Source organism: Ammospiza nelsoni, chromosome 8 (genome assembly GCF_027579445.1).
Source record: "Ammospiza nelsoni isolate bAmmNel1 chromosome 8, bAmmNel1.pri, whole genome shotgun sequence".
Classification (NCBI taxonomy): domain Eukaryota; kingdom Metazoa; phylum Chordata; class Aves; order Passeriformes; family Passerellidae; genus Ammospiza; species Ammospiza nelsoni.
In genome coordinates, this window is record NC_080640.1 from 13738509 (window position 1) to 13761694 (window position 23186).

The following is a 23186-nucleotide window of genomic DNA, read 5'->3' on the forward strand; positions in this document are numbered from 1 at the left end:
CAGGTCAGCACTGTGCTCCAAAGGAGACCCTTCTCAGCCCCCACTGTTGCTCTGGTGGTAGGGAGCACAGGCAGGGCTGGAGAACTGGCCTGTGAGACCAGCTCTGGGCAGGAGAACCAGCTGGAGCCACAAGGTCTCAGATCCTCAGCAAGGGAAAAATCCTCCCCAGCTCCATACACAGCCAGTCTGGGGACAACATGAGGATATGTGGCTACACCTGCTTTCAGGTAATGCTCCTTTAATTCACCTTGGCCGGTTTTCACAGATAAATGCTCATCACAAAGAACACATCATTATTTGAGGCACTTAGAGCAGAGATCAGATTATTCTGATCCCTTTTTTTCCTAACTCCTCTAACTTGTGCACTGAGAAGTCACTCTAGTTTTTTTTGTTTTTTTTTTTCCTTTGGATTAAGTGAAATCGCAAGTTGTCTTCAGAGATGTCAGCAAAAGAACCTTTTATACATCTATTTATAGAGCAGTGCATTGAGATCTACAGTAGCCAGAAGGAAAAAGGAATGAATGATAAATTATCCAACACAAACTTCCTTTAGAACAGTAACCTGCAACAGAAAAAACCTGATTATATTCCTGCTCAATTCCTTGCTCTACAGATGCAGTAAAAGGATCTGTCCCCTTAAGCAAATTAAAGAAACACAGGGCCTTTAACTTTTAAATTTTAAATCAAAAAAGTCTCAAAAGGCTCCATCAACTCAGTTTTTTTTAGCTGACAAACAAGAGGCCACTGAAATTAAAAGACTTTTATATTTGGGTTGGGGCTAGCAAGGAAGAAAAAAAGACAAAAAGTCCTGTTAGTCTTAATTAAAATCATGTCTTGCTCAGCTGGCACGGGTTTTACTTTCATGAGGTTTCTAAGTACATGATCCTGACAGCTCTCCATGAGCTCTTTCTGGAGAAAAAAGGAACAGTGAGGATGACTGAAATCCTGAAGTAAAATCATGAGGGAAGAAAAATCTTCCATGGTTATTCATTCTACTCTTGTCTTCATCAGTGCTCCAGAAAATCATCATTCCCTTGTCTGCCACTCCCACAAAAGACCAAAAGGCTGCCAAACAGGAGATCAGCTCATGTTCTTCCTTAGACATCCCCATTTTAAATTACCACAGAATTTCCTCTGCACACACAAGAAAGAGCAACAAACCACAGAGGCTTGGAAGTCTCCTCTTCTACACACAACAAGAGTGTGGGTCAAAGTGCAGGCAGGAGATTCCTTCACCTAACAATGAACCCTTACAGACCCCTAACATGGGAGTTCAGCCTGCCTAACCTGCAATCAGAGACAGACTGAACACACCATGCACATAACCAGATGTGTGACTGAAAATAAACTGCAATGCCTCCGTCCTGAGAGCAGTGGAAGGGAGATGCTGACATGTGGATTTACCCTTGGCTAAAGACTTTGGAGCAACTTATTCCTGAGAAAATGCTGACAGATAAAATTTATGTAAACATTTAAAATTGCCATACTGAGGTAGCAAAGACCTTTGTGTCCCTACTTCAAAACTGTCTACAATTTGGAGCTCAGATAACAGTATAAAAGCAGACAAAACCAAAATGATACTGCGCCAGAAAGAACCCTTACTTCCAGCCAAATACACTTCAAGATAATATGTGAAGCAGAGGTGACATCTGTATGATCCAGCAACCCATGATTAAATTCTGTTCCATTAATTTGTATAATCATTGCTTTAAATTCATATAACTTTTTAGACATTTCACAGCTTAACTAAGCAGTATATCTTTGGTTCAAGCTTATCTGATCTTCTGATACACTCTCTTCTTACAACTCCCCTTCACCTTCTCTCTGACATTTGGTAATTTTTACTAACTCTTGTATAATATTCTCTGCCATCTCTTCCAGTCTGAAGACTTGTCAGGTATATAAATGTTCTTCATAACACATCTGGTTCCATGCCTTCAGTCATTCTTGATGCCCCTTTCTGAAACTTTCCTAGTCCTCCTATACCCTTTTGAATTTTCTAAGCTCTGTATAGATGGGAAATGAAAGACTAGGCTAATAAATACCAAAATTGGCCTTACCTTTGGGAATAAATTCTAATAGAACATAACACACTATTTTCTGAAGGAGAGGGGTTAAACTGAGAAGAAATTTTTTTTAAAAAGTTTTTACAGCTGGGTAAGAGAGAAGCTCCATTATAGACCAAGAGATCTGAATGATTTTAAACACCACAACAGTATAATTGATGCATTTTACATATTTTATCTGGAGCGATATAGTAAAATAAACATTAAAAAATTAAAAATAAAGAAAACCAAGAATTTTCCAACAGAGCCTCTGTAATGCTACTGTGGGAACATTCAGTTATGTGCAAATCCCAGTCTTGGCACTGCAAAAGAATAGGGGGTTATTTTGTGTTTGCATGTGGGGGATAGCTGCACATGCAGTCAGGTCCCTGACTGAGGAAGGAACTAATATCCTAAGTTAATGAACTAATATCCTAAAGGCTGGGACAAGTTTGGTAATGAAAACTTAAATTCATTTTTTCTTAAATTTTCCTAAATTTTTTACTGCTGGCCTTCCTCAGTAACTGTAGGCTGTCACCACAATTCTAGTGCTGTTCAACTTCCACTTTCCAGGTTTTCAGGAAAAAATGTGTCTTGGTTATGGTCACTGAGTGCAGAGAAGTCCTCGAAGAACAAGGAAAGCACATATGGTTCTTCCCTCCAAATTTGCTCTGAAACATCAACAGCACAGAATACTGAACTTATTGATTTTCCAGCTGAGACAAAAAGCAAACATCCCAGCCACTCAGTGAGCTTTACACTTCTCAACAAAAGCAGAAAGCACAAAATTCCTGTTTGTGTAGCAACCCTGGAAATTTGTCTCCACGGCTTCAGTTCAGACTTTCTTCATTCTTTGTCCTAGACTGTCACATAATGAACCTGTGCAAGATTGGAACCATTTCTGGGTTTCAGCAGAACACCAAAGAAAACAGAAAAATCTCAGGATGTATCCTCTATAGAGTGTGATACTTCTGTAAAGGAACCCAGAGGAAAGAGGGCAGTGTGATTACAGAATGGTGGTCAAAAGAAAAATACAGACAACTTCCCTGAGGCGAGGAGAAAGTATGCTGTGCTAAACAATTTAATAATTAAATTGAAGAAGAAAATACCACTGTAATTAACATACAAAGAACCAGCATAGCCCAGCTAATCTCATCATGAAGAGATGGAATAAAGTAGCAAGCATTTTATGGAGCAATTTAATCTGGCAAGCAATTAATCGTAAGAGCACTAAGTCAAACGAACAGATTTCCCTTTAAGGAGATCACATTCATCATCTGTAATGTATTCTAAACTGCAGTTTGTTAGCCAGCCCCTGAATTTTACTGAAGACATTTACTGTCTTCCTTCAGAGGGAAAGTGATCCCTGACTGACAGGAGGGAGTGGCACCAGACTTTTGGAAGGGGCTCCCCCGTTAACAGTAACAGGTTCTCAATCACTGATGCAGGAAGCAAGTAACCTACATACAGTGTAAGAGCAGGTAAGAGTTTTTAGAGGCTTATACTGTAGAAAACCCTGCAATGGTATCTATCACACTCTGTGAATCACATCTTAAGCCATGGACCAACATGATCTGATCCATCTCCAATGCCCTGGAGCTGGTAACATTAGTGATGGGAGAGGGGGAACTAAAAAAAGTCAAACCCACAAAAATCCCCCACCTCTCTTGCTCACTGAGAACCTCTGCAGACATCTTTCACCTGGGTTACTCCTGGTGCAAATATAGGGCTCTGGCTCTCTCCAGTCTCTCGTATTCTCAGCTTCAAAATAATACTTCCTTGCTCAGATTGCATCATTCTAACTGATTACAGGAGTGCCCCAGCCTTTCAGTGCTTTTAATTTTAGAAAATCTTTCATTTCCAACTTTTATTTATTCATTATACTCCCCCCCATCCATTTGTTCCCATTACAAACAACCCTTCAGATTCAGAAGCTGTTCTACATCACTTTTGTTTTCCACTACATTAGCAGTATCCACTAGTTTTCTCTTTGCTGGATTGGGCAAAGCATGAGCCAAGAGTTCTTCAGAAAGAAATCATGATTCCTGTCCCCATACAAGTTTATCTTTATATAAGATTAATTTGAAGGCCTCCTCTCTTCCTAGGAAAGGAAAATACTTAACAGAAAGTCCATCTTCCTGTGTAGATGGCATTATTTTTCTTCGGCCTGAGTGATCATGAAGATTAGCAGGCTGAAAGCAATCAAAGCTCACATCCTCTAAGTGCCCTTGGCCCAAACTGATTCATCTCCAAACACAGCAAATACTTTAAAAATAAAGTATTAGGAGGGAAAAGGGCCCTAAGAACCCCTCAGTACAGTTAAGTCTTCTCAGTGACCACTAAACTTCACTGAAAAATATGTGATAACATTTCATCTAGAAAACACACAAAAAAATTTCACTCAAATGAGGCTACTGGCCATGTGTGAACAAAAGCTTGCAAGAGACATACAACTTCTGCCAATGCCTTCCTGCCCTACTGTCACTCCAAATCAATTCAAAGGACAAATTTCTTCACAGTAATGACAGGATGAGACCTATGGCTGGCTGCTTTCAGTTCTCTTCCAGCTTAATTTCCCTTATGCTCCACTCAGACTGAAGGCATGAATATAAAGCAGCCCCATGACAAATCAAAGTTAAATATGTAGTCCTGGAGATAGAGTACAATTTAAAAAATAAGAAAAAATCCCTAATCCCTTTAGTTAGTATCACCTCATTCCAGAAACAGTTAATGCAAAGCTTTTATTCAACTGATCATGAGAAAACACTGCTTTACTCCACTGTCAAAAAAAGCACAGGAAAAAAACTTATTAAACCAAAATTAATCAAAACAAAGATTTTTGTACTCCCAGAGGGGAAGAAGAAAACTCCACACTGCAAAAAGATGTAAAAAGTAGAGGAAAAACTCCTGATGGCTAAGCCTTTAAACTCCTCTGACCTGAACCCAAGTGCATGGAATTGCTCCCTGATGCCTTCCTGCTATATAACATCATCCTTAGACCAACACCACATTAAAATGACAGCAACAGTAGGCACAATTCATTTAACAATTAATCCACCCTAGCTATCATTTTCACTTGTCATTAGCTGCCTCTTAAATGCCCTCAATCCCATATAAGCACAGCCTCTTCCTTTAAAGGCACACACACAGGGGATGAGCCATTATGGGCATTAGTCAAAGCTCTGCTTTCCATGCCTGTCATCAAGCACAGCATTAATCACACAGAACAGTTTCTCCTCACAAATGACCGAGTTGTGTAGTTGGATCTCATTGGCAGGATCCAATTTAATGGTAAGATCACAGACAGCAGGCAATACTGGGCATCTGCAACAACACATACTGCAAGTTCTCTAGTTTTTACTCTTTAAAGACCTTTCAGGGAAAGAAAACAGATGCCAAGCATCTACTGACGTAAGTAAGTGCCCTCTCTGCACATCTAGCAGACAGGTCCAGAGTTAACACACAGCACAAGACAGTCCATGAAAACAAGCTTTCTTGCTGCTTTTACCATTTGACCATGCAGTGAAGAGACTGCTCTCTAAAATCAAATGGGTTAGGTTAAAAAGGACCTTGGCACGTTCCATGGCCCAACTTTGTACCCAGCACTGGGCCAGTTCACTCACAGCTATGTTCAGGCAAGGTGTGAACAAGTCCCAAGGATGGAGGTTGCACTGAGCCATCTGGTCCAGTATGGGATCACTCATTCTGAGAAGAGCCTCCTTTATTGCAATCTGACTTTATTCCCCAAGCAAACCTCAGATCCTGGACAATCTTGTTTTGGGACTCTTCATTTCTGACACTAGATCATGCTAAGAGTAAAAGTCACCAAACAAGGAAGAAAAATAGGTGCTACCCAGCAAGAATTGCACAGTCTGCTCCCTCAGCAAGGCTCAATAGATCACACGTGGGCTTAACCTCAAAGCAACCACAGCTTTCAAACCAAGAAATCAAGAACAATGTGTGGCAGATCTATTGCTTTCTAAGTTTACAAGGAAATGTCTGCCCCAGACAAGCTCATCTCAAACATCATAAAAAATTAATGTAAAGCCCAGACTTCAAAGCAAACAGTGTTGCAAAATTACAAGGAGGACAATAAATAATTAGAAAAAATGGTAGATAAAAACAATTGGCCTTCGTTCATTACACTGCTTTGTTTAATGACCTCTCTGTAAAGTCTTTTCAGACAGACCATGAAGGACATTATAGGAAGTTTATCATATTCACACTTCTCTGCCAGCAGCAAGAGCTTTACATTAATTAACACAATACACAACTACACAATCTTCCAGAAGAAGGATCCAGTTTAAAATTCCTCAGGCAAAGTGTGTACAACATCACGTTTGTTTAGAAGAAAAGGCATTTATCCTGCCCTCAAAGCACTTACCAGCCACATTTTGTATAACAGATTGCAGCATTTTTTTTACAGTACCCAAAGCCATCACTGAAATTCAATGTTCTAAAGTTTGAAATTATCCTTCCCTTGGCCACAAAGGTTGCATTACTTCCCATCCCACACAGACTCAAAAACTTTCCATAATCTCACTAATGAGAAGAAAAATGCCACTGTAATTAACACACAAAGTGATGACCTAATTAATCACTAAAGCAGCAACATGAAAAAGCTTTAGGCTGTCAAAGTTTTCTAGCAAAGTCAGGCAAAAGGATTGCCAGGGAGCTTTTAAGGTCATTCCACTTCTGGTCACCCTGAAACTAAGATGCTTTTGAGATCATGCTTTCATATCCTATCAAACAGGACTTCATGGCAGTGAGATGCCTCCAATGAGTCAGTGATCTCCTCCTTCACACTCTGGACCCAGTAACACCCAAGTTCCCACTTTTTGGGCTCATAGTACTATTGTTTCAAGCCCAGTGCTTAAGGCGAAGCTTGAGGCAATGATGATGTTGATTTTAACAGCAAGAACAGTTTGCAAAAGCCACCCTGCACTACACCAGCACAAGCAAGAACATGTAAGTTTAGACCCTGCAAAGCATCACATCTGTGACCACTGATGACTCTGGACATAACCATAAAGAACACTTGATAACATTTCAGCTTAAAACTAGTTTAGCAGGTCAATGCTGCCTAGAGGGACTGTCCTGTTGTCCGTAACACTGAGCATTTTGTGCCTCCACCCTCTGCAGGCTGACACAACCAGTCACATGTGTGCACCCAATGAAGGCTTGAGAGCAGAGCCATATTAAAATACATTGTTTTGTCCTTTTTTGTCCTGCCTACAGAGTCTTATCCTGAGTCAGCTCTCTGGTCTCCTCCTCTACATGCAGCTGAATGATACAGGCTGCTCCTACAGAAGAGAAGGCAGGAACTCTGTCAGTTTTTACCTTCTCCAAGTGAGCAGAGCACAGGCTGAGGAAGCACACTTGGGGCACTTCTGCCAGTGGAACATCCTTGAACTAAACCCTTAACAGGATGAGATATCAGAATCAGGTACCCAACAGAGATGAATTCTTCATGAGATCACTGTTACCTTAAACTGGTTGGCTTTGATTGCTGAGAAGCAGCCAAGCACATGGGCATTTCTGACTGCTGAACCTTCAGTCAGCATCCCTTGAAACAGGCAATAGAAGTTTGACCTCAGGGCTAAGGGAGAAACTGCTACTGCTTGAGTATTATGGCACCATTTCCTTGCAGTCAGAATTTTCTTATAGCTGCAAGGGTTAGAAAAAAAATTAAAGACTACATAGGGTGGGAATAAAAGGTTGCATTCTAGGATTCACAAGCAGTCAATTTCATTCAGGCCACCAGAAACTCTGATGTATCTTAGTTTCAATGTGTACTCAGAGGTATCAGAGCACATAGACTTCACATTTTGGAAGGTAGAGGGTGGTGTGTGGAAATCACACTCACTCAAGTTCTATTTTTCCCCTCCCCTCCAAGCAGCATCTTACTTTCCTGGGAGTTGCAAAGTCAGCCCCTCTGCAGCCTTGATTTATGTGAGTGATTGCGCTCTGCCTCATCTGAAGAAGTGTGGCACCAGGCAAGAAATTGGATTTTGTTTTGCTTGACAAACAGGGTAAGACAACCTATTGGTAGGGTAAGACAACCTTTTCTACCTTCATGGCTGGAGCTCCTAAAAAAACCCCAACACTTTGAAGCTGGAACGAGTATTTATTTAAAAGAACAAAGTCTTAGAAATAAGATGTCTTCCTCTCACAGTCCCCTGGGAACTGAGCTCCAGATTCTAGTGCAATCTAGAGTGCACCAGGAAAAAAAAACAACAAAAAGCACAGACTGCAGTTCTGCAGTCATGCTAACAATGTATTATCCTGGGTATCAGTTCAAGATAAGGTAGGTACTTCATTACCTTAATGAGCAGATGTACTTAATGAGTGGGTACTTTGTCAGTTTAGTACTAAAGGAAGATTAGGAGAACAGGGCATTTACATTCCTAGAGCAAATCCAAATTTTAGGCCCCCCACTAGTATAAGATAATAAGAAATACATGTTACTGGCTTTTGAAAAGCTTTTCTTTAAGTACACATCCCACAGCCCAGACTTTCAGAGGGAATAATAATTCTGGCTGCTGCTGTGAGCAACAGATTTCTTTTAAACAGAAAGAGCAAAACAGCATTATACTACATCACTTTTCAAGGGAAAAAGGTGTTATTTAAGCTCACAATGATTTTTACATTGTTTGGGTTATGAAGAAAGTTGCTTAATGTTCCTTCTCCACTGAAGCAAATCTTGAAAGCCAGATTTGAGACCAGCAGAGATCAGAGTCCCTTATATTTACTCAAAGAATAAAACCAGCATGGATGAAGTTTCGACAAGCTATAAACAGCTGTTTCAAACTGTGCTTCAATCATGTTCCAGTAGAGCCAGTTCTTGGGGCCAAAAGAATCTGGTTGCTTCCTGGCTGCAACAGAGCAACCAACAAAGACATTGACTGTAAGGTTGAATTCTATCAATTAGGAACTGAACTCATGCCAGCCACAGTACCAGAGAAGTAATGAAGATTGTTCTCATAAGCAGAAGGAAACAATACAACAATTCAGAGAGAGAAACAGCAGAGCTCTCAGGATTTTGAGCTTCAACAAAAAACACAAGATGTTTACAAGTCTGCATCCTAGATTTGCAGCACCTGCTTTAATGCATTACTGAGCTCAGACATAATTTGCCTGTAATCCAGCACTGGGATTCACGACCAAAAGATCTGCAAATGGCATAGAAAAAAACCTTCTGACCAATAAATACTATATCCACTTCTGAAATAAACTGGAAGTACTCCCCATACTGACATATACTCTCCACTACTTTGATGTTTCTACAGAGAAAGGTATTTGGCAAGCAAAACAAAAAACAATTTCTTGCCTGGTGCCCCACTTCTTCAGACCAGGCTGTGCACAGTCACTCCCATAAATCAAACAAGAGACCTCAATCGTCAATTGCAGTGAGAAGCCTCTGACTTCTCTACTGTCTTCCCAAAGCTTCACTCCCCAAATTCATCGGCACAACAACTGAAATGATGTGCCAACATCACACTTCCAAGGCTGCATACACAGCTTTCAAAAAAAAAAAAAAAATTGCTAGCAGCTTAACTAACTCCACCTTGTAAACCTACAATCTGCACCCATGAGTCCAGCAGAGATCTGCAGACAGCAATTCCCTATTCACAGCAGTTGCATTTGACACAGAACAAATGAAATCTGGGTCCTAATACATTTGCAATGGAGGCAACACTTCTCACCAAACTGCTAAGTAGCCTACAGATCCTGCCTAACTTTGCAAATCTTTCACATTTCAAGGAAGAAATGTTTCCAATAAAATGTCCAGGAGGACAAAAGTTCACAAGTGGGCAAACTGCATTGAGATGTTCATATTACAAGGACCACATGAACTAGGAGACCAGCTGAAATTCAGAAGAAGCTGCCAAGCAGTGCCTGCTCTGCAGAGCAGTTTCCTCTCCACCCAGCAAACAATCCTCCTTGTACACAGGGCTCACCTCCCCAGCAAACCCTACAGAGCTGCTGAAGTACAGAAGTGGGTCCTGCTCCCAGGCCCCTCCTGAAGGCCAGCCTGTCACCTTTGAGACACGAGGAAAGGAGATGAAAGCTGCTGACACAATTGCAGACCTTGGGGAAAAGCTACAAAAGCCACTTAAGCAAGGCTACTGTCCTAGAAATAAATCACTTCAAGATTCCAACCACTCCAATCCAAAGAGCCTTGTTTACTTTGAGGATGAAATTTTAGTGATCTCTGCAGAATGGCATCCAAATGCACTGAAAAAGCAAGCCATGGCTATAGTATCTCAGACAGAGGCATTCTTTGCCACACAAACATCTTTGCTTAAAATCAGCATCAGCTCCAGAAAGAAAGTCACCACAGAAAGAAGCAAACAACAAAGAAATCAATCCTTTTGAAAACCTACTGAAAACAGAAGTTCATTAAAGAGAAAACAGGCTGGACATTGTCAGAGTCCCTTCATGACTGAAATGGAAGTAACTGGCAGAAAGCAGGAAGGTGAGCTGGGATGTACCACGCTGCTGTGTCTGTGGAAATGGCACATACAATGCCACTCAACAGATTTGCTCTCTGGATTTGGGCCAGTGGCAGAGACAACATTTAATTAAGCCACTGCTTAATGAGAAAGAATGAAAGAAAATTATAGCAGAATGAAATTGGCTATGGCTCTATAAAAGAAACACACCAAGATGAATCAGTTAGTAAATAAAGAGCAACAACTGAAAACTACTAACACTCCTGTCTTGAGAAGAAATCGGATCATGTACAAGAAACGAAGCACTGAAGTTACACAACTAGATGAAAGTTGTGTAATACTTACTTAAATACTTACAAAAATAACTGAAACATGTGTTAGACTGCTGTGAAAAGATGAAACATGGCAACTGAAGATAGGAATTTCCTTCTTTTTTGATTCTTCTGCTATTATGTTGTTAGTCATAAGGTCTTTCCCTTTCAATCTGCCTGCTTCCTCTGCTCAGGTGCCAGAACCTGTTCACACCAAGATCTGCTGCTCCTAGCAAAGGAACTTTCCCTACCACAATACTGCAAGGTGGAGTGAAAAACAAGCAGTGGTAGCAGGTGAATTCTGAGTAACCACTATAACTCTGTTATAACTACTGTGGCATTTCAGGAACTGTTTTGCTGTGCCCCTCTGCAGCCAGAAAAGCAAGCAACAAGAAACACATGAAATGACAAGAAGGGACTGCTACCTTTGCTACTTCTGTTAGGAGTGACCACAGATCACTAAAAAAGAACCAGAACAAAGCCAGAATCCTCATCTAAAATCTGCTTTCAGATTTTCAGATCAGAATTTTTCCCAGCTACCACACTACCACCTGAAAACTGCAATGAACTAATTCTTCAAATAGCTTGGATACACACACTTCAGAAGTTTTCTTATATCATTTTAGTAAGAATTTGATCCATAATCTTGTCAAGCTTGTGTTACAATTTAAAAGTACTGAGAAAATACATTGCTGAGTTTCTCTTTAGGCCTTGTTGCTCTTTTCTTATTACAAAAATAATTGTTGACTGCCTTGTACTATCCGGTGATCTGAGCTCAGTCAGGCTGATTAGCAGTGACAGCATGTCAGAGGTCATTACGATTAAACACACCTCAGTGAACAATTCAATGGAGTTGTTATTCCATCAGTGTAGTCCTCACAGGTGGTTTTAAGAATTGCAGGGAATGAACTCCAGATCACTGTGGGCTGTAACCTGCATGCCTGAGCACCCTCTGCTGCTCTGAGCAGCTCCACATGGTCCCACAGTCCCAGGGGATACATCCAGTGCAACCACACTGCTGGAAGAAACAACACCTGAGCATCTATAGCCAACCCTTGTGGTTCATCTGAGAGAGGCCAGAAACAAGGTTCTAGCTTGGTAGAACCCTGGTATTTTCAACTCAGAGATTATGGCTTCAATAAGCCCATTGCCAAAGGAAACATGTCTGTGCATATGTTCTATATGTAAATAAATATATATAATTTAAGTGTATATATGTGTATATGTCTGTATAAGTATTATATATGCATTTATATATACACAGACATCCATATACGGATATTCACATTTATATAGGTGCATATACCTGCAATGTTCATACAGATATCTGTATTTCAACATACATGCACTTAGATTTTCTTGACCATTTCTTTTTATGAACAGGCTTTAAGTTTGTTCTCCCATTTTCACTCTGATTCATATGGGCAAGAAATGTGTTTGTATGTCTATTAGTCTGTACAGAGAGGCAAGGAAGCAAGTGTGTGTGTACAGATATAAACACATATTTTGCACACAGTCTCAGCTGACTGTAATCTGTAGGTCACCACCTACACCACGAATACAGATGCATTTCTCTATCAGCAGGTCCACTTTCACATATCCTGCATAAAAGCCATTGCAACATGACTAGGTCAGCAGCATTTTGGCCTCCTCTCTCCTTAAACAAACGCTAAATTCCTTGCAGTCTGGTGGAACAATCCTGAAGGTATTAGCTGGACTGCTTGCAGTGGCCCACTTTCTAACAAATATCTGAATGGAGCCTTCTCCTCTGTCAAGGCTTTCAATAAATGCAGTTCTGTGAGTGCTGGTAATTTATCAGGAGCTATAGCTTCAAGGCCAGGATGACAAGTGTCTTACAACAAACAAGCACAGTCCAATTTGGCCTAGCTAAAATTGCCAATGTTCCTTCAGAGTGCTCCTACGTAGACTGGCACCAAGCATAATCATTTTATACACATCCATGCAACGCTCTGAGTGCTCCTCCTAAATCCCCAGTCTCTTCTTTACAACCCCAAAGGAGCCCTGGGAGAAGCAGCACCTTCCATTCAAGGAAAAAGCATCACACAGGGTGGCTCAAGTGGAACAAAAGTAGCTGCAAGATGGAAGAGTGAATGAGAGCACCCAAGCGAGGATTGCAGCTTATGCTACAACAGCACAGAAAACACCTAAAAAAAAAAATTTTCCTATCACCCAGTTCCATGCTACAAACTTACTCTCTGCTTATTAAAAGTGGTTCAGTGAGAAAAATAAAATTATGACAGGGCTGAATTTCAGACAAGGGAGAAATTCAGCCTATTAATCATTGAGTTAATCTATTTATTCACCTTGGAAAAATCCTGATCAGGATAAAGTCTATTAAAAGAATACAAGGATTCAGCTGCCACCTTGCTCACTGAATAGTCAATCAGAAAATGCCCCTTTGAACCCCACATTAATAAAATTCTCATTAAATGCAAATCTGCACAATGTTATCTTGAAGAGGCTCATTAGTTTTAAAAAAAAAACTAGTCTCAAAATGTGTTTATTTCCTCATAGGTGAGAAGGTGAGTTTTTAAACCACCAACTGCTGCACCTTCCTATTTCAACCTCATCAGTGCTGAGGCTATATCTTGCAGTCTATCATATCTCAATTATTTATGAAAACCACAGAGACAAATCCACAGACAGAAATTATAATGACTATTATGAGATAGGACGGCAATCAGAATCACTCATTCCAGTTTGGTATGTAAGATTTTCAGACAGATAAGGACATTATTATTCTTTCTTCTTCAATTTTTCATTTTCTTTGGGTTGGACAGAAATTATGAATTATCTGTAGAAAGGAAAGAAGGCAGAAATAGTCTCCCTGTCTCTTAACACTCAAAAAGAATATTCACAACTGCTTTTTTGACTGGAGTAAGGACAACAAAATTCAAATAATCAGCAACAACAAAACTCAGACCCTACTGGAGAATTTTTAGTCCAACTAAAAGGTGCTGTTCATACCATAATAGGACACACAAAGCGGGATCTCTCTGCGGCTGAGTTTAAAGAAGAACGTGTCTAAGATTCTCTAGGCATTACTCATCCTGTCTATTTAAGCAATTAATCAGCAGAGCTCATCAGTCCAGCACTGTGGGGTACAAGCAGGACTGTTTCAGTGCCTCCTCAATAGTTACTCCTGTAACACAAATGCATTGCAGCCTTGAAACACTGTAAATAACTCCTCTCCCAGCAGAAATGCACATAAAATTGTACACTAGGATTTAAGACACTTGTTAAAGCCCACTGTATGCATGCACAGGCAGATGCTTTTATATTTCTAAAACCCACTAAAAGCCCTAGGATAAGGAAATTGCAATGTTTATTTATTTTTAAATAGCTTGTGTAATGAGACCAAGATATAAACCAAAGCATGACTTTGCACTTCAGAGTTACAGCAAAAAGCAGGTAATCACTGCTCATAAAAACTTTACAGAATGATGAAGCAAGGGGAGGAAAAAATCCAGTGTGGATTTCTCTAAATTCATTTCCTTCATGGCAAAAGCATCCAAATAAGACAGCACACTAAGACCACTCTAAGGGAAAACCAAAGGGGCAGAAACAAACAGGAAACCCAGATAATGGGGAGCTAAGCCAGGTTCTAGTCCCTGTCACATCACACTGTCAAACACCTTCACAAAAGCACACTACCTTTGGACTTCTCTGGCTGCTCTGAAATCTATTCAGCTAAAGAACCCTTCAGACATAGTATTTCTACCACCAGAAGAAGACAAAACAGAAGACAAAACTCTCCTCCTTCTCTTTTTTGAGAGTGAGGAAATGGGATAAATCAGACTAACTTCTCAGAATTCTAATCCCTGTCAAGGCCTTGAATCATCTGTAATGTAGACCTTTACTGATTTCACTGAATGAAAAGCAGTCATTCATGAAATTTCAACATAGATGAGCAGTTGGGAGGAGCAGAGGAAAGCTACCCTAAGTCCAGAAGAGAAAGAGGCTCCAGTGAGTGCAGACATGAACACATCTGATACAGGTTATTCTTGAAGGTGTATCATGTTCATACCATAACAGGACACACAAAGTGAGGGTTTTGCTGGGTTTTTGGTTGCATCTTGTCTCAACTGCATGCTTATCTTCACAAAAGCAGTTGCAAAGCCAACAGGAAATAAGCCCATGCAAAGCCTTGGTTCCACAAACCAGAGGTGAGCACAAACTCTCTGTGATCACTTGGTTTTTCTCCCTTCCAAGCGTAGACTTCTCTCGCTGGTTACACTGAGCATTCCCAGAGCAGGCACTTTGTCACATTTAGTGACATTAGTCAACAGCCACCTGTTCTGCTGCTTCACTCCAAGTGCACTATCTACCCACACACGTTCACTTACATCTGTTTAAAAAACCGCAAAAATAAGGATAGCAGCAAAATAAGTCTAGAATCATTTATGATGCTTACAGACTTTTTGAGGGAACCTTTAAGGTGGTTTACAGACATGTAGATGTATATTGACTTGAAAAATGCCCTCAGGGAGTTTGTCCTACACCATGTCTTTTGTAATGAGGAAAACAATGAGTACTAGCAATGCAAGATTACTGAGCTACTTGGTGTTGCACAGACACCAAGTGTCTGGAGTGACTAGGGAAGTGATATAGAGATTTTTTTTCAGTAGAAGTACTTTTATCTTACATGGTTTCTTTATAAGCCAGAGCTAAGAAGTAAATTTTCCCTCTCAACATTCCTCCATTTTCCAATCAATCATATCCATGATCTTCTTGCCCAGTACCCAGCTTGGTCACTAGTAGCTGCCATAAAAATAAATTATTGCCATTATGAAAGAATACATACCTAGATTTACACACCTTAGCCTTACAAGTAAAGCATAATTTCTCCCCTTCTGCCCTTGAACAGGAAGTGGAGGTTTAAGAGAACATTAAAACATCCTTAAATAATCAGTTTTAAACACACAAAAATCTTTCAATGTTAAGAGGCCTCAAATCTGCTTATTACAGCAGGCTTACAGTCCCCTTCATAGCTTTGTGGAATTGCTATGGAATCACTCAACAGAAATCCATTAGGTTCACAACTGCTCTGCCAGCACAGCATTATTCTCTACTGCATAACTTCTCCCAAGAATGATATGAGGATTAATTCATTACAGTTTGTGCTATGCTTTGAAAGCACTCAGTCTACAGAAGAGCTGAGAGAATTATTAGGGGACAATCAAACCCTGGTGATCATTCCTTTATGCCTGCGAGCCCTGTCTGAGCAACAACTTAGCCCAACAAGTAGAACAGATTCAAAACAACATTCATTAAAACAAATGTGTAACTGTCACGATAAAAATGTAGTCACACACAAGAAATGAGAAACTTTAAAAGAGTAATTAACTTCTACTCCTTACCTAATATTGACTAATGCATGGGTCACCTTGCTTGCAGGCTCTTTCCATTGACCAGCATTGGTAGACAGCCTTAGAACTGAAAGGAGAAAACAGTTAACAGTGCTGGCACAGAACTGGCAATTTCATAATTCAAAACAGGAAAAAAAATCTGCTTTGGCAAGATGGCAGTCCAGGAACCACATCAAAACAAAGGTCATCTTTGAGAATCTGTGATCCAGGGTAGAAATTCCCTTCAAAGCCCATCTAAGAAACATAAGGAACATGGGAGGGGTGAGCAAAACAGAATAATGACTTAAGCCACAGGGGATGGGAGAACCTGGGCGCTCCAAACTGCTTTCACTGTCACACAGAGAGTTTATTTTCTCCAGAATCAGAGCAGCATCCCAAACCTAGAACAGCTCTTATTCCACACACAGCTGTTCTCCTTCAGCTCCTGCTAATGCAAGGTTCCATCTGAACTGGACTACATAGTGCATTTAAAACCCTCTCCAGCAATGAAGAATTCTTCACATGCCCATTTATCTAGAGCTGCAGAGAGAAATTACACACCAGGGTAAAGAAAAAGCACTGCCTGTAGGAAGAAGGGTGGTGTTGTCCTGCACAGATGGTCTCTGACAGACTTAAGAGCAGATCTGAAAACATTCTGCAACAGGAAGAACTTCTAGGGAATCCAATTCTTTTCTGCCAGAGTACCAAAAATACTTATTTAGGTCAAAATATGTAGTGTTTTTATGGTGGCAGTTACTTGCACAACTCTTGGTAAGCATCAAAACAATAACAGATCCTGTAGCAGATGTTTTGATTAATTTCCATCTTGCCTGAACAAAGGGAATTTTCTATGAATTTGTAGATACAGGGTTTTCTGGAGGTTAGACTCCACAAAAATTGTTCACCCTCAATTTAGAAGTGAAGGAACAGTTCACCACCCAAATTTAGGATCATCCAGAAGCATGGATTCTACAAGTGAATGGTTAAACACAGTGGTTGCATACTTATGCTTATAATTGAAGGACAGAACCTTTCAGTCCTGCAGATCTGGATAAAGTTCAGTTTCAGAACAAAAGAAAAAAACCAAATCAATTAGATTCCACCTCCACTCCCAACATGGCAAGTTTCAACCACATTAACAGAAGAACTAAAGGATTGAGTTGCTTTCTCATCTCTGCTAATACCCCAGGTCTAGGGGACAGAAGGGTCACTGTAGTCTCAGAGATGGGCTGACAAGCAAAGGGAAGCTATCAGGACACCTGGTAGCTTTCATTAGCTTGAGACAGTGCTACCTTCTCACCTTCTATTCTACCATTACATGCCATCTGCAGAAAAAAGCTGTCATCTCTGAGTAACATTGTTTTGTCCCACAGTAGGTACTGTGCTAGAATATCTGAAGCAATATATTCAATTCAGGCGCCTGCAAGAGTAATTCAACAGAGTTTACATAGGAGGATGGCAAACATTCATGTGATAAATTGTTTCAACAGCTCAGTTGTGCCTTTTGCAACCCAACTGAGGAAGTATTCGAGTGCTTTATTCTTCTATTCCACTTACCTTCTGCTTCTACAGGGGATGGGTTTGAAAAAAATATAACCTAGTAAGAGCACCGCACCTCACCTCACTAGCTGCAACTCTACTCAGGGAGTAGAAAATGGGTAAGCAAAAAATCTTATGCACTCAGAAGGTACAAAAATGGCCAAGCAATCCCTTATGTAACAGTTGAAAACTGTGGGAAATTTATACAAAAGGGCAGTTTGTTTCTGCTTGCAGTTACAGGGTGTACTCAGCTACTTTCATTTAGGTGAGGATGTCTCTCCCCCATGTCAGAAGAGGGCTGTGGCCCAACTGTCTGCCCTTTAGCTCTCCTTAAACATTTATACAAATTCCTGTTGTTCCTTGGGTGATCAGGCTGAGAAGGGAGCCGAGGGTGAAGGAATGAAAGGTCCTTTTGGAATGAAGCAAACAAAGAACACAGCTATATTCTTTTTTCACAGCTTCAAGTATGCAGCACACCAGTGCTGCTGCAGCTACCCTGGGCTGCAGGTGCCAGTGTCTAACACTGACTGATTATGCCTCCATGCATTCCTTGCTTTTCTTTGTTCCTCTTCCCTGCTGGGTGACACTTGGCTCCCTTCCCTCTCTCTTGAAGGTTGGCAGCTTCTCCCTGTTTTGCCAGGGGGCACATTCTTCAGTCCAGCAATTCACTTGTCACTGCAAGCAGGTTTGTGAGGGCTGTTTTCTTGGTTGCTTTGGCAATGAGTGAAGTGGATGTGATTTGTCTAGCACAGCAAGCCTCCTGCTGTAAGTTTCTCAAATTCTTTTCCAAATTCTTACTTGCATTCAGTGTTTCTCTATGCTGGGTAGTTCTGCAGCATGTACCTGCTTTTTGACTTGAAATTGTCAAATGTAACAGAAGAAAACTACACAAAATGCATGAAATACCACATACTCCATTGTGACAATAAATTTATATTTCCAACATTAGGTGACAGAGGTAGGGGCAAGGAGCCTGTTCGTATTTTTTGTGACATTAAAAAAACCTTATCCTTTTAATGAGCTTATCCTTCAATTCTTAATTTACTAACATGCCCTAGTGCACAAAAGATGTTCACTCAGCACAGAAGACATCAGTAGCAGGTAGACAGCAAACACTTGACACAAACATCCCTCTTCCACCACCCTCACTTCCAGGCAGCAGCAGCCCTGACGAGTCAGGAGGTACTCACCCATAGAATAAAGGTTGTCAAAATTCTGGTGCATGCGAATGATTTCATAATAGAGCTCATCATAGCTGCTGGGAGTGGGCAGAAATGTGTCTCCATAAGTGATGAACATGTTGAACAGGTTCACAACCTATACAAGTGAAAAGAAGTTGCAAGAGGAACACTTACCCCAAATCTATTCTGCAACAGAAGCAATACACATTATGTCAAAACTTTCAAAGGAATCGCTTGCAGTAGCAGCAGATTTTCTTTACAGTACCAAAGAGACAGACAAGAAGCTTAAATACTGTTTTATCTAGGGCCAGAAAGGCATGTTTCTATTTTGAATACAAAAGACCACAGAACAAAAAAAAAAAAAAAAATTAACAAATGTGGAAAATTAAACTAGGCCTTTCCTCACACAGACTTCTTTATTTCACCCTATAGTGAGTCCAAGCAGTGCCCTTTCCAAACACCTAGTGAAACCAACCACAATATTCCTCTGCTTCATGGCCTTATTCTCATAACTCCTTAACAGGCCAGAAATCCTTTCTGGAATCATTTCAGCATTACAATTCCTTCCTAATATTAGTTCACAATTAAGTTGTTAAAATTAAGAGGATTTGTGCAAGGGTGAAGATGCTTACCATAAGAGCAAGGGTGAAGATGTTGTGCTTGGCCAGCAACACAGTCTCATTAGACATGAGGAACTTCAACAAGTTGATCAAAGCTAGGAGAAAATAATAAGTATTTTTAAAATACTATTAAAAGCAAAGCCATTCTCAACAACTTATATACAGACGCATTTACATTATCTAGTGTAAATTAAACTACTCACCTCAGAAATGTATCAATTTATATGCAGGATTTGGCGGTGCTTTTTTTTGCTAAAATACCTTGCCAAACAGGTAGGTGACAGTTATTTTACCTTCCCACATTTATTCTCCTTCACTGACTTACCAATCAAATCTACTCAGGCTCAAGGTACATCCCTTGCTAACTCAGTTCAAGATTTTTCAATCAGCTAGATCCTGGAGCGAGCTTTGGGGTTGGAAAACCCAACTGTCTCATTTCTGCTTCACATATCACCAACATGATGTATGCACAGGCAGCCCCAAACTGTCACTCTTGTTGATACCCGCAGTTATAAAAAATAAAAAAGGTAAGAAAACCCCCACAGCACAGCTTTTCTGTAGCTCTGTGTCAGTGCTGCTGTACTGGCAAAAAGGAGGATGTAGTACTTTATTGTGTCAGTTATCTGGGGCTGTGCCGTAAAGATTACAGATCTGGTTCACACTTGTCTTAAATAATAAAACAACAAAAGCTCCTGCTGTAACCACCCAGTATCAGTTAGTAACAGTGGCAATTAACAAAAAGGTTGGCTAAAAATGCTTTAATCAAACAGACTTTACAATAAACAACTGCATTCCATGCACTTGAATAAAATGTAAAGTTTCTTATCTATTTTTTTTCCTAGTTGTTGAAATTTTCAGATAACTAGTTTCTTCTGCATTATAGCTGTTCAGGAGTGAAAGCTGATGCCTGACTAGAAGAGGTTCTTAAAGTACTCTCTTCTCTGAAGTCAACACATTTCAAGACTTAAAACATCTGAATTAAGATGTCCTGAAAAGTCAATGCTGGAACACTGTACACATCTTTTTTAAAAGGTTCCTAATTATCTACTAATTAGTAACTTCATCCAACAGAACAATACCAAGCATTACTCCTATTTCTTACAGGCACAAGTAGAACCCGTTAATCCATTTTTCTCCACCATTACACAGGTGTCACACACCATCCAGTAACTGGTGAGAAAATAAACTGTGGTTTGGGGGAACTCCACAGTGAATGCAGAAAAGACCATTCAGCCCAAGGTACAGGCTATGAAAGAGGAAGAGATAGAGCACAAGGAACAGGAATGAGATATGGGCAGAATTTCCATACTCATCCCCTTCAAGATTGCAAAGTATTCACAAAAGGTAAAATCAAAAAACCTACAGCAAAACCAAGCAAGCACACCAGTCTGATCTTGAATTAAACAAAACTGTCAGATTCCAAATGCAGTCCTGCAAGCTCTACTTTACAGTACTACAAGTTCACCCTGAGTATCACAAGTTTATACATGCACACCCAAAGGGAAGTCTACAGCCCAAGGTGGGTATTTACTCATCACAGGCAGAAGCTACTTCCATCTAATCTTCCAGCAGGTGCCTGATGCTGAACTGAAAACCAGGAATGAACAAAATTCTCTGCAAACTCCAGACATGCAAGTGATGCATCTTTCAGAGCTATTCCAGGATTAACCATCAGCAATAGCATTTCTCCCTTCCATGTCAGCAGCTCACCTCATGAAGCAAATACATTAACACCTTTTCAATCCAGCCACATAACTCTCTGTACCATCATCACCCCATCATCACACAAACTCCTGGGACCAAAAGCCGAGCCTGGATGCCACAGTAACACAGCTCTGAAAATACTCCTGTCAGTTCTTTTCCTGCAAAACAAACGTTTCAAAACAAAGTAGCAGGTACAGATGGGCTCTCCACCGGAGCAAAGATCCAGCTAAAAACAGGTTGCCAAGGTAACCAAAACTCCACGGCAAAAAAAGTCTCCTGCAGTCAGTCAGTGCCTTGGACTGCAGACAGCTGCCCTGCATCTCTGTCACAGCAGCTCATTGGCCATTTCTCCATCTCATGGTCACAAGCTTGGTTTTACCTCCTTCCCACCCACAATGTCCACAGGGCCACAGCCCGTGACCAGGTGCTGCTGTTCAATTACCAGCAGCTTGGCTTTGTGGAAGCAAAGTAGCAGAGCTCTGGATTTCCTATGACAAGTTGTGAGAAGCCCCATGTTCATTTCTTTGCCTCTTACTCTGCCACAAGAGCCCTGCTGAATGGCCTTTGTCAGCAGGTCATGGCATAGTGTGACAAGAAGCCACCACCAACCATCCAAAATCAGTGAACATGAAAGCTGCCCATGATGAGGAGAAAGTATTTTTAAAAGAACAAGTGTATTTGTCCAGAGCACAAGCACCCACCAAACGACAAGGACAAGCACCCTACAACTGCCCACTGCAGTACTTCTCATAAACCACCCTGAAGCACTTGTACTGCTCTATATTGGTGACAACACTTGAAGGAGAACTTTCTCTGTTCTAGCTCTACATTTGTTTCAGCCATTGTGATGAATCTATGTTTAATTTTCCTGTTTCAGTTACAAAGAAGACAAGAGATTAGCTCTGCTTGAAATCAGTATTTATACCTGAATTGCACTGAATCATAGCCCACTCAAAACTTTCTGTGCTGTTCCTTCCCTAAGAACTAGGAAGGAGAGGGACATGCTTCACATGAAGAAGAAACTGCGTGTGGGCTCAGAGCCCAGTCACAAGAACTACCCTATCAGAGGTTTACAGCCACTGTGTGCCCTGCACTGAAAAATTTAATCAACTGCTAGGAAACCACACATTCCTAAAAAGTTGCAGTGTTCCTAACTGGGATATACACTACATCAACACTAAAAGAGCAGCCAGTCTTTTTCCACACCAGCACATTCTGCAGCAGCCTCTACTCAAGTGTCTCTAAGGACCACAAACACTGTGGAACCTTTAAATCCCTTTGCCATGTCTCTGTAGTTTGTTTGTAAAGGCAGACCCTGTGCTGAAAATTAGGACAGCTATGCCCTGAAGTTTTCAGAGCTAGCAACTTTTAGATCTGGCTTCACATGCCTAGTGCCCTTCAGCAACAATTACACACACAAAATAAACCTTTAGAGGAAAGTCCAACTGACTGAACACCCCTCTGCCCTTGAGCTCCAACAGAGCACTGATGCTACCATTCCTAAACAATCTGAAGCCAAACCAGATGTGTCACATTTTCCCTGCTGCAATCAACTGCTCGCCTCTCACACCCCACCTGCAGACTGCCCTTTCTAGCCAGGAAATTATCTTTCTTTTTTTTTCCCAGCAGAGGAGCAATTCAGTCTCCCAGCTGCACAGGCAGACGCAAATGTGTTCCTTGCTTGGGCTCAGCCACCTTATCCCAAATTATGCACCAGGGTTTAACAGCAATGGATGGTTTGGATATGAGATCTATTTCAGCATTAACTGGAAAACAATTTTTGCAGTACCCTCTAGAGCCCTTTTTTCCTCCCTAAAGATATCTGTTCTTGGTATTTATTAGCAGGACCTAAAACACCCACTGTGTCTTGGAACATCCATAATTTCACAATACAACAGTGCCATTAAGATTTCTTTAGCAATAAAGGGAGAAGACTGTAACTAAAAAAGCAGCCACCAGTA

General features: G+C 40.7%; 1 protein-coding gene across 3 annotated transcripts in view; it reads right to left on the reverse strand.

The window, feature by feature from the left end:
• The window catches only part of ARMH3 (armadillo like helical domain containing 3), a 122769-nt gene that overhangs the window by 51606 nt on the left and 47977 nt on the right, over window positions 1-23186 (reverse strand). For all 3 annotated transcript variants that reach the window (XM_059476934.1, XM_059476931.1, XM_059476932.1), the window contains exons 21-23: window positions 19534-19616; window positions 18911-19037; window positions 16194-16269 (exon numbers count right to left, since the gene is read on the reverse strand). In XM_059476934.1, the coding sequence (XP_059332917.1) occupies window positions 16194-16269; window positions 18911-19037; window positions 19534-19616 (286 nt within the window). The remainder of the gene's footprint in view (window positions 1-16193; window positions 16270-18910; window positions 19038-19533; window positions 19617-23186) is intronic.